Consider the following 13,282-nt stretch of genomic DNA (forward strand, 5'->3'; position numbering starts at 1 on the left):
TTGTATTTCAAAATTGGAGATGGCCAGGTTTACAACAAATAAAAGAAACTGAAGGAAAGAAAATGTACAAAAAAAATGCTTTATTTAAGTCAACTAAAAAGAAATCAATACAGTGTAAAATCCAATGTGGTAGAGTCTCGGCCTCCAGATCCCAAGATAGCGGGTTCAAACCCGGCAGAGGTAGTCGGATTTTTGAAGGGCGGAAAAAAGTCCATTCGACACTCCATGTCGTACGATGTCGGCATGTAAAAGATCTCTGGTGATACATTTAGTATTTACCCGATAAAATTAATTAAATCTCAGCCATAGACGCCCAAGAGAGATCCGATTTACTCTGTCTGCCATCTGGCAGACCTAGAGTAAAACGGAACGTTGAAATTGACGAGCAGACAGCCAGATGGCGTCAAATCGAAATGTCTGCAAACAGTAGCTGAGGCCACACGATTATTATTATTATTATTAATGCCATTGTCTACACTGTGCTCACATGCATCTTCCCCATGTTCTGGGTTGTTTTGTGGAAGGTTATTATTATCAATGAGTTCTTTGTAAAACTTCAGCACTTCTACATTTTACCACTGAGACCTAAAATGTTTAGTCAATAGAGATTCAACATCTTTTGCCTAACTCCAATTTTTGATGAAGAAAATAAGCTGGTTAGAGGCTGAGTTTGCAGCTAATAGTTTGCTGTCTTGTATAGAAGTGGAGAGAGAACATATTCAGCATAAAAAGTGGATTTCAATTTTCTTGTTTTTTTTTTTTTTTTTGAGATGGTTGATTTTGCAAATAGATGACTTATATGTCAAGGAACAATTATATCTTACGTATTCTTGGTTTGTTTTCTAGACACTATTTAGCAGGTTTTGATATGAGCCTTGGTGATTATGATGGCCGCACAGCACTTCATCTGGCAGCAGCGGAAGGTCATTTAGACTGTGTCAAGTTTCTTGTGGAACACTGTCGTGTGCCATGTGATCCATCTGACAGGTAGGCCTACTGTGAAACACTCATTCTGCAGTTGAATTTTCTATTTTATTTATGTGCAGAAATTGCTTTGTTATATTCTTCAATGCTGGTGATCATTATATAGCGATGATAAAAAGTAGCAAAATATTCTGTCGACTTTGCTATTATTTAATTATATTGGAATTAAATTAAATTGCCTTGAATATTGAATTTTCACGACCGCATTGTAATCGAAACCGACTTTCAACCTATTAGGTCGTGTTACATACATTTAGTACGTATTGAAGAGATGTTAAGTACAGAACAAAAATGGCCAACCAGACACCAGTGGGATCCGAACCCACAACCTCCCAATTGGTAGAGCAACCGACGCGAAATCGGGAGGTTGTGGGTTCGGATCCCACTGGTGTCTGGTTGGCCATTTTTGTTCTGTACTTAACATCTCTTCAATACGTACTAAATGTATGTAACACGACCTAATAGGTTGAAAGTCGGTTTCGATTACAATGCGGTCGTGAAAATTCAATATTCATTGACTTGGCCCTCAACGGGCAACTTAAACGCACTCTACAGTGAGATGGTAGTAGTACCAGACCTGTAGCTTAGATCCTTTCCAACAGAACAAACATGGCCTAGGCCACCATAGCTCAATTGGTAGAGCAACCGACGCGAAATCGGGAGTATGTGGGTTCGGATCCCACTGGTGTCTGGTTGGCCATTTTTGTTCTGTACTTAACATCTCTTCAATACGTACTAAATGTACGTAACACGACCTAATAGGTTGAAAGTCGGTTTCGATTAAATTGCCTTGGTTGGGTACTTTCAACCATTTATGATTGATCATTCTCAGTAATGTCTTTTGAGTGAGTGAGTGAGAGAAAGAGAAGGGGTGGGAGTGGGAAGAGAACCCGGTCCCCTTCGTGAAAATTTAGAGACAATGCCACTCAGCTATCACACCTCTATTAAAATTGTGTCCCTTAGGGATGATGTGGAGAATTTCCATGTCTATGTTCATGTCTTGTGTTTAGTAAATAGTTGAAAAATACAAGCTATTTTACATTTGAGTGCTCTTGATGTATACTCTGCCGGCCCCGTGGTGTAGGGGTAGCGTGTCTACCTCTTACCGGGAGGCTCCGGGTTCGATTCCCGGCCAGGTCAGGGATTTTTACCTGGACCTGAGGGGTGGTTCGAGGTCCACTCAGCCTACGTGATTAGAATTGAGGAGCTATCCGACGGTGAGATAGTGGCCCCGGTCTAGAAAGCCAAGAATAACGGCCGAGAAGATTTGTCGTGCTGACCACAGGACACCTCGTAATCTGCAGGCCCTCGGGCTGAGCAGCGGTCGCTTGGTAGGCCAAGGCCCTTCAATGGCTGTAGTGCCATGGGGTTTGTTTGTATACTCTATATCTTGTTTAGAAACTTGACCAGTTTGTCCAATTAAAAATTTGGAGCATTCACTAAACATGAGTTTGTAAACACCAAATATTATGGATGTCCATGGGCTGGGTGTTGTTTCATAGTTTAATTTCCAATAAGAGTTCTGTTGTAGACATAATCTAGGTCTTTTGGGCTTATGCTATGTCAAGAAAATAAGGTGAAATTCTTGACATTTCTTGGAGAATTTTGCTCCATGTTTTCAGAAGAAAATTTCCACTGTTCACGAGGAAGACTTATCCAAGAATGAAGGTTTGAATTTAGCCGTTAGTAATAGGAAGTGGTATGTTCATTTGTCACCAGATGGGTCACGGTATGTTGGCACAGCACTAGCATTCCAAGTGGCAGCTGATGGCACCCTCTAGAGTCGGTCTGGGAGGAGGGGCATAATAGGTGTACATATGTTATGAAAGTATGACACTAACACAAGCCTGAAATGGAACATATGGTGATAAGAAACGTATGAATTTGGAAAACACCGAAATGAAATAACAATAGTTATCAAATGTTTGGCCCTCTACCAAATGGAAACATTCTATAAACTTAAAGAAACAGAATTTTATAACATAATAGTGCCTATGTTGCCAATTTTTCTTAACTGACTACAAGGATCATATAAGAGATTGAATACATACAGCCTCCTCCATCTTAGAAACTGCCAACTTTTTTAAGCAAACAAAAACATCTCACTCAGTATTCCCAACATTCTGCCACCAAGTTAACAGATGTGGAACAGTTAACTTATGATAGTCCTGGGAACATCATCAATTCTACTTACACCTGAAACAAACCAAGTGGTACAAAAAGACAGCCAATTTCAAGTTAATCCCAATATCTTCTTGGCACTTAAACAATTCTTTTCCCCTTTGAGTTTTGTTTACTTCTTCTACGTCACATTAACCAATGACACATCACTATCTTCTTTCACAGTCGGCTCCTTTCAGTGTCTGGAACAGAAGATTTCATTTGATGTAGGCTCACTATCTTTGGCTTCTAGGAGGAGGTAGAGTCTTTGAACTGAGCGCAGAACTTCTCCAGAAGCAGTCTTCAGGCGGACAAGACAGGAGACTCCATCCTTTCTGGGCAGAAGTTCTAAGACCTCTCCTGAAGGCCAATCCAATCTCATTGATTTTTCATTGCCAATGAGGACATCATCACCAAATGGAAACATTCTATAAACTTAAAGAAACAGAACTTTACTACATAATAGTGCCTACATCACCAATTTTTCTAAACTGACTACAAGGATCATATAAGAGACTGACTACACTTAGCCTCCTCCATCTTAGAAACTGCCAACTTTTTTAAGCAAACAAAAACATCTCACTCAGTGTTCCCAACAATAGTGAAAGGACAGGGAAGACAACTGCCTACATAAATACTTAATGGCTGGCAACCACATTTTACTTAAGTCAGTGGTCCTCAAAGTGGGAGGCGCAGAGAGAGCTCTGATTGAAATATATTTCATATTCTGTAACAAATGTTGCTATCCTTAGATTCTCACATCCATTAACTAGGCAGGAAGCTCTTCTACTGCCATTCAAGACTAATAAACTCGTACTTTTGCTGTCTTATTTCACAAGAACTGACCAGTAGATCCTGCCAGAACATATTCCGAGAAAAGGTGCAAGTAACATTTTCCACACAGCACCCTATCATTCACCACCTGCAGCGGTATCACCTTACCAAACGCTTAACAATAACTAATGACAATAAGCTGCTTGACGATGTGACCGCCACTTCCTTACAAGGATAGAATCTTCTATTTCTGCCAATGTTGGCTCGATTTCAGCCAGGCCTTTGGAGTCAGTTCAAAGACAGTGAGTGAACATGCGAATTCAAGTGCATGTTTCATGGAAGTGTCCTGATTTACAATAAACTGTTACAAGAATCACCATATCTATGGATATGTGGCTTAGTAGCAGTGGTAAAGAGAGACCCCACAGAAGTGATTTATCAAGTACATGTCCTCCTTCGAAAATATTCAGTCCTAATAAAGAAAAAGATTGGATATAATCAAAGTTCTTCTGCTTCTACTTCAGCTCCCATCATCAACATTAATTCTACACCCAAAAGCAAAGTGCAAATATATCAAGACAATTATCTAACATTAGGCTTTACCAAAATAATTTTGAATGATCAAGTACGACCCCAATGCAATCATTGTTTGGAGATTTCAGCTAACAACAGTTTGAAGCCTGTGAAACTTAAGAGACATTTGCAGACAAAACATTCAGACTGTGTAAGTAAACCTGTAGAATTTTTTAAGCTGTTTTTTTTTTTTGTATGCTTTTGTCATGAAAATGAAATGCGTGAGGATTTTCTATTTTGTAAAGCTCTGGAAGGGAGAACTACAAGTGAAGATATTTTCTCTCTTGTGAATTCCTTTTTCATTGACAACAATCTACCATGGACAAATTGTTTTGGTATATGTACCGATGGGGTGGCGGCATTTACTGGAACTAAAAAGGGTTCAGAGCAAGAGTGAGTGCTGTTACTACAGTAATTTTGTAAAATTCACACAATGCATGAAACACAGGGGGGCAATGGCTTCAAAAGTATTACAACTAGAAGTCAATAAAGTGCAGAACGATGTAATCACTGTTGTAAATTTTGAACAGCAGGCTATTTTCAATTTTTTGCGAGATGCGACCTACACATTATTTGCTTCTATTGTACATGGAGGTACGTTGGTTGTCTCAGGGTCAAGTCCTTCGTGGCATTGTGGAGCTGAAGAATGAACATCGTCTTTTCCTGTTGGGCACCGATTCTACATTCGCAGCTCTGTTTCTGGATTTAATGGCTTCTAATATTGTGCTACCTGGCTGACGTATTTGAGGAACTGAATGATCTTAACGTGTCACTTCAAGGACAAAATAGTAATATTGTCTTTCTAAGCGAGAAAGTGCTTGTGTTTAAGAGAAAACTTGAACTTTGGAAAACCTAGATGGACAAAGGTAACTGTGAAACGTTTTCTTGACTGAATTAATTCCTAGAGGAAAATGAGTTAGATTTTGGTAAAATTAGTGGAATTGCTGTGGAAAACACAGAAAATCTTCGTCAACAATTCGAGGATAAATTTCCAGAACCTTCAGTTGAGAATGACTGGATTCCCAGTCCGTTTGATACGAATGTAACAGCTCACTTGTCAACGGTAGAACAGGAGGAGCTAATAGAAATCTCAAGTGACATAACACTTCAAAATGAATTTAAGTCAAAATCTCTTGAAAATTTTTGGGTGCAGATTCAGAATGATTATCCCAATTTATCAAGAAAAGCAATGGACGTGTTATTACCCTTGTTGCCGGGTTTCCCTTTCAAATATTCAACCAAGACTGGATCTACTTTCATCACAAATTCAAGCTCACCCATAACTCTAACCCAATAAGTGTAGATAATTACTGAATTCTGAACCATGTACCTTTTTATTATTCTGTTTTACTCTTTTACCTTGGAGAGACTTGAAAAAAAAAGTTTTTTTTATAAATTAGTTTTATTTCATTTATATGTAAATCAGGTGCCTGATTTTATTTCAAGGTTAAACCCATGGCTGATTATGCCTGTATGTAAGGTGAAACATGTACCATTTTAATTAACACGTCAATGTAATTCAACAGAAAGATTTATTGTATTGATTAGGTGGTCAAATTAATAAATTAACTTATTGTTATTATTTCAATAAAAAATCATCAATACGGATCAAAAATGATATTTATCACATGTAATGTTTGGTCTTGCTGCAAGTACAGGGAATTTTGTGGGGACAATTTTGTCCTTGGTTTTACCTAACTATGAACAATGTTGTACTACTAACAGCTAAATTCAAACCTTTACTATTGGAGAAGTCTTCCTCATGAACAGTTGAGATTTTCTTCTGAAGACATGGGGAAAAGTTCTCTGCGAAAAGTAGAGAATTTCACTGTTTTTTCTTGACATGGCATAAGCCCAAAACACCTATATCATGTCTACAATTACAGGCTGTGAAAGCATCAATGGTAACAAGAGTTCTGTTGTTTGGAATATTGTCTTGTCTGTTAACTTTTATATTTTTTGGAAAAGTCTTTGTGTGTATATTGTAATATATTAGTGCAACATATTACTCTAGCACTGTATTATTATTTATTTTTGTATGAGGGTGTCAGAAAATAACTATGTGATTGTAACCTTTAACTTCAAAATGTTGCCCTTTCACAACTGTCAAATATGTTATGGTGTGGGGTTCTTCATTGCAATCTTCTGTAAAAGTGTGATGTGTTACTGAGCTATGAATCAGAATGCAGTTACCTCAGGGTGTGAGATTCATAAAATATGTAGTGGTATTAATGCATTAAATTTACAAAAATGTCCTTATATTCCTTTTATTATGACTCACAGTTATGCTACGAGACAATAAAATTGCTTTAAATACCTCCTATTTTATGATAAAGTTATCGTTGTTGTTTTAGATAAATGACATAGTCTACTGTTTTCTAATTTCAACAGTAAGTTTAGTTACTAATTAAATAATCAAATTAAAGCGATATTTAAAATATTTCAAATATTTAAAAAAATAATGTAATGCACTGTAAAGAAGTATATTACATAATTTTTTTGTTGTAGCTAATTTCCTGTTGCCCTCATGACCTGAAAATGTAAAAGTTTCTAAATAAAATTCATATAGAATCTGTCTTTAATGCCCCTATTAAGTAACACAATAGTACGGTACCTTTCTTATCGTGATGCACAATGTGTCATGTTTTCCATTGTGATGGTTTGGCGCTGATCTGATAAAATTCTCTTGTATGCTGAGGACCGTTCAACACCGCATGAATTCGCTGGTGCAAGTTTTAAAAGATAAAACTTGCTGGTCGAAATATTATCTTCTGGGGGGTTCTTCTTGTTCTCCATGAGTGATCTTGCAAACAGATAGAAAACTTGAATAACCTGGATTTTGTTTCAAGACTGGAAGGAGTTTACTAGAAACTCTGATACAAACTTGTTCTGCCATGGTACTGCTGTGTTTCAATTTAGCATTCTCCATAATTGTCGTGGATTCTTTAATGAAAGGCCAATGGCCTCTAGTTTTGTAATGCTCTCTCCAATTCAAATAAAATTACTCTGAATGTATGCAATATTGCCGACTATACTCTGTTCACTGAATGCACTCTGAGAATCGTGTACTGATCCCGATGATTCGGGAGGAAATGAATCTACAAATGACAATACTGAACTCACATGGGTGTTTTCTCACAAATACTTCTTTTGTTGACACTATTCAATTTACGTTTGTAAAATTACTTCTCACTTCTTCAGCGACATGTGATAATGTTACAAGTTATAAATCTCATTTTACAACCGTATTGGAGTTTTAAATATAATAATTTATGTCATAATGTGTCCGCTAAACATGTGAAATGAACAGTGTTACGGTAAAAACCTTGCAGTGTTTTAGCGGCTTTCAGGCTGTAGTGTATGAATACAAAACAAGTACTTTATCTGCTGTATGTCTTCAGGCCATAAAACTTTCAACCTTTTGTTAACAAATCATGCAAAAATTGCATCTCTTGAAATCTCTTGGCACAGGCCAGAGTAAAGTGTAGCTTCCACCGAAGTCCCAGTCAACATCCATGGCTGTGACAATATGGAAGCTGCTGGGGTATGGGTAGTGCTGAGTAATGACATTCAGAGCACGACTAGTGCATCTGAGTGTTATCAAAGGTGCTGCTCACAGGGTCAGTCGTGCTGCAATAGTACTTTCTGACCCAGTGTGGAAAGCAATGGCAAACTACCTCACTCCTCATCTTGCCTAGTACGCCTCATTTTGATGCTGCCATTGGTTTTTGGGGTTTCCTTACAACTGCATAACCTTTAGTGGTGCTATTTGAGGATCCAACCAGCCCCTGGGCTGTTGACCTGACAGACTGCCTGTTCTATGTAAACACTGAAAAGGAGGGGGGACAAACTGCAGCCTTGCCTCATTCCTTTCTGGATTGTTGCTTCTTTTTCAAAGCCCTTGATTCTTATCACTGCAGACTGATTTTTATACAGATTGTAGAAAATTCTTTGTTCTCGGTATCTGATCCCAATCACCTTCAGAATCTTAAATAACTTGGTTGGTCCAATCAACATTATCGAATGGCTTTTCTAGATCTACGAATGCCATGTAAGTGGGCTTGTCCTTCTTGATTCGATCCTCTAAGATCAGACGTAAAGTCAGGATTGCTTCACGTGTTTCTACATTTCTTCTGAAGCCAAATTGATCTTCTCCCAACTCAGCTACAACTTGTTTTTCCGTTCTTCTGTAAATAATGCGTGTTAAAATTTTGCAGGCATGAGATACTAAACTAATGGTGCGGTAGTTTTCACACCTGTCAGCACCGGCTTTCTTGAGAATAGGTATTACAACATTCTGCTGAAAATCGGATGGGACTTCTCCTGTCTCATACATCTTACACACTAAATGGAATAACCTTGCCATGCTGGTTTCTCCTAAGGCAGTCAGTAATTCAGAGGGATGTCATCAATTCCAGGTGCCTTGTTCGTATTTAGGTCACTCACAGCTCTATCAAACTCTGACCTCAAAACTAGGTCTCCCATTTCATCAGCATCAACAGCCTCTTCTGGTTCCAGAACCAAATTATCTACATCTTTACCTTGATACAGCTGTTGGGTATGTTCCTGCCATCTTTCTGCTTTGTCTTCTTTCCCTAGAAGTGGCTTTCCACCTGAGCTCTTAATATTCATGCAACTAGATTTCCTTTTTCCAAAGGTTTCCTCGATTTTCCTGCATGCAGGATCTACCTTTCCCAGGACCATACAACCTTCGACATCCTTGCACTTCTCCTTCAGCCATTCTTTCTAAGCTACCTTGCGCTTTCTATCCACTTGATTCTTTAATCGCCTGTATTCTTTTCTGCCCTCTTCATTTCTAGCATTCTTGTCTTTTCGTCATTCATCAATCAGGTCTAGTATCTCCTGAGTTATCCACTGATTCTTAGTTGTTCTTTTCTTCCTTCATAACACTTCTTCAGCAGCCCTACTGACTTCTTTTTTCATGACTATCCACTCTTTCTCTATTGTGTTTCCTTCATCCTTTTCATTTAGCCCTTGTGCAACACGTTCCTTGAAGCAATCCCTTACACTCTTTTCTTTCAACTTCTCTAGATCCCATCTTTTGACATTCTTCCCTTTCTTCAACTTCAGATGGCATTTCATGACCAACAGGTTGTGGTCAGAGTCCACGTCTGCTCCTGGGAAAGTTTTGCAATCCAACACCTGGTTTCTGAATCTCTGCCTAATCATAATGAAGTCTATTTGATACCTTCCAGTGTCTCCAGGTCTCATCCACGTACACAGCCGTCGATTGTAGTGTTTGAACCAGGTATGGGTAAGGACTAAATTATGATCAGTGCAGAATTCAACCAGCCGACTTCCTTTTTCATTCCTTTGTCCCAATCCGAATTCTCCTACTGTATAACCTTCTCTTCCTTGGTCTACCACTGCATTCCAGTCTCCCATCACAATTAGATTCTCGTCACCTTTTACATATTGTATTAAGTCTTCTATTTCTTCATATACTCTTTCGATTTCCTCATCATCCGCTGAACTAGTAGGGGTATAGACCTGCACTATTGTGGCGGGCATTGGTTTGTGTCTATCTTGACGACAATAATTCTATCACTATGCTGGTTGTAGTAGCTTACCCGCTGCCTTATTTTCTTATTCATTATTAAACCAACTCCTGCATTTCCCCTGTTTGATTTTGTGTTGATAATTCGGTAGTCGCCTGACCAAGAATCCTGTTCTTCCTGCCAACATACTTCGCTTATACCAACTACATCTAACTTTAGTCTATCCATCTCCCTTTTCAGATTCTCTAACCTACCACAACGATTCAAACTTCTAACATTCCACGCTCCGTCTCGCAGAATATCAGTATTCATCTTCCTGATGATTGCTCCCTCTCGCGTGTAATCCCCACCCAGAGATCCGAATGGGGGACTAGTTTTCCTCCAGAATATTTTACCCGGGAGGAAGCCATCATCAGTACATTATTCATACAGAGAGAGCTGCATGTCCTCGGGAGTTAGTCAGGCTGTAGTTTTCCGTTGCTTTCAGCCGTGTAGCAGTATCAACACAGCTAAGCCACGTTGAGTATTATTACAAGGCCATATCAGTCAATCATCTAGACTGCCGCCCTTGCAACTTCCGAAAGGCTGCTACCCCCCTTTCGATGAACCTTCCTTAGTCTGATCTGTCAACAGATACCCATCCGTTATGATTGCATCTGCGGCTCGGCTATCTGCTTCATTGGAACACACAAGCCTCCCCACCGTGGCAAGGTCACATGGTTCGCAATATCTTATACAAACATAAATAATTTTTAGAACAATAAATGAAGTAGTTGTTTTTCCATTGCTGTCTATTATTATTATTAAATATATTCACTGAATAATTATAAAAGCACAACCCAATGTTGGCCTGAGATTTTCCCTTCACGTGACTTTAGGAACAGGAAATTCGTAGTTACATCTTACACACAATCCTACACCATGCATTCAGTGTGTGTGTCTGACTGAAGTCTGTCCCAAGTGCATCTGTGCGGAACCCTTTCATCACAGGGTATGATGAGATGATTCATTCTATTCTACCAAACTTGGTCAGATACCTGACGTCACATTGTGCTGCTTCGAAACAGTAATACAGCCTGGCCATTTGGAAAAGTTATGGATCTCGTCAAATATGTGAGTACAATTTCTCATCTGAATAGAAGCTGTTGCAGATCACCTCTGGCCTTCTTCACAGACACCAAGGAATTGCAAATTGTCACATCCATGAGGTAATTCATTATTGACCACCACCACTCTTTGCCATGAATTCCCATTCGGTAACGGTTAACATTCTCATACATAGCATCACTGCCTTCCATATGCTTAATGTAGGGCGTACTGAATAAAATGTGCAGGCCTGGTAACTTCCAGTAACTACTGAGTTGTCCTTCCATCAAACAGTTATTACGTCCTCAGTGCTTTTGGTGTAAATACAGTGTGATTCAGCTGCCCCTTCCAATGTAGTTTTATGCAACCCACAATAAATATTCCATCCTGAAAACATCTGCCCTGCTGGTATGCTCAGACAACACAACCGGATATATTTATCACCTCACCATGATAGTACGCCATAATGTCATACTCGTATTTAAAACTGGAAGACATGAGTGTGCCTTCTAGATCATATGAACCTGATACACTGGCAAAACACTAAATTGATATTGTGACAGCAGTAAATCTAATACTTGCTATAAGCTGCCATATGGAACCGTAGTGTTGTTGGTAACGGCGTGGGAGAGCGGGCTAGCATGTCACGTGGGAGGTTCGAGTCCGGAGCAAAGGTTACAAATTTTTGAAATATTTGTTTAAAATACCAATATAAATGATCCGTTATTGGACATTATAAATTTTCCAGCTAACTCATTCCTGGTTGTCAGCGTTTCGCCCCCGTGTGCTAGGCTGGGCTCATCAGTTGGTACCTAGCACACCTACCAAGACGCTGGATAGTGCATACCGTGGAGGTCACTGCGTAGGCTAATTGTAGCCACCGGCAGTGCCAATGCACTATGAGACACATTGTCTCATTATCAAAAATTGATGCCTGCTTGGCCATCAGATGATGTATTTGTATTTGTTTAATACATACCGCACGCAATGTAAGTTCAATAACCGCTTTCATGCAAATTGTGAGTGAATGTTTGTGGGCCGATTAGTTAGCAGGCCGCACACATACAGACCGGAAATAATAGGAACATAACTGCCCTGACAATTTTTTATCACAGCAAATGCTCGATTTGATGACCTTTTTGGTTTAAGCACATTCGGCCCTGGTGTCCAATAGATTGTCTTGCATGCTGAAGCATTTCAGGTGTAATTGCTCGGCAGGCGTCCATGATGAGTTGCCGGAGCTGGTCAGGGTTTTCCGGCGTTTGAGTTTAAACTATCATTATTTATGAGTTTCATGTCTGTATTGATAGATTACATATATATATGGAAAAGTAACGATTCTACCTGATCAATACAATTTATTATACTTGTAGTTCTTAAAGTACTGGAACTGTACTGCAGTATTCACCAGACAGACAGTTGGCTGGTATTCACCTGTCGTGCAATCATCCTTGTACTGCGGTGTGGATTATTACGAGCTGCCTCCAGAATGGCCTCTTCTGTTTCACCTGATGTAACCGGGTCTATCATGGACTGGTGGCTGGTTGGAAATTATGCCTGTTGTCCTTAGATGTCTTTTAACACGGCGGAATGTCGCCTGTTGGGATACCGTTCCTGGGTCAGATGTAGTGCCTCGCACGCGTTTTGTCTTGCTTCCCCATAAACGAGGAGCATGTCAACGTATTCCTCTGTGAGAAACATGCCGAATGTCAGCAGAGATGACAGTACAGTCATGCCCAAACCAGCGGAGCATGCACAGGTCACAAGATGAATAACAGTGTCATTCTACTGTTTGAATGTGGCAAACATGGGCCTGTGTTTACGTATTCAAATATCATACCGATACAAAAATATTTGAATGATGCAGGATTTAAACCGCCGCTTGCACATTCCGTCGATTGCTAGGCAAACACCTAACCCCATCCACTACGCTACACTGCTGGATATATGCTGGTAGTACGATGAGAGCAGAGTACATACACCATCTGGTTCGGTGTTTAATACTTCAGTTACTGCACTGTTACCTAGTTTTATGCACCGATCCCCCTCTTCGTTACAACCGGTCACGAGGCACGACACATTAACATAGTTACATGGTAAAAGGACGTTGCTAGAGGATTTCAGGACGTCATGTTTTGCGAACGGATGATATAACATTTTGCTATGGTTCAGAATCGTGTCCAAAA

At 39.5% G+C, this 13,282-nt stretch overlaps 1 protein-coding gene across 1 annotated transcript in view; it reads left to right on the top strand.

Moving 5' to 3' along the window:
- The window catches only part of LOC136879186 (glutaminase liver isoform, mitochondrial-like), a 208,494-nt gene that overhangs the window by 156,892 nt on the left and 38,320 nt on the right, over positions 1-13,282 (top strand). Inside the window, exon 11 of the mRNA XM_067152957.2 lies at positions 847-987. Coding sequence (XP_067009058.2) covers positions 847-987 — 141 coding nt within the window. The remainder of the gene's footprint in view (positions 1-846; positions 988-13,282) is intronic.

This window comes from Anabrus simplex, chromosome 8 (assembly GCF_040414725.1).
Source record: "Anabrus simplex isolate iqAnaSimp1 chromosome 8, ASM4041472v1, whole genome shotgun sequence".
Taxonomy (NCBI): domain Eukaryota; kingdom Metazoa; phylum Arthropoda; class Insecta; order Orthoptera; family Tettigoniidae; genus Anabrus; species Anabrus simplex.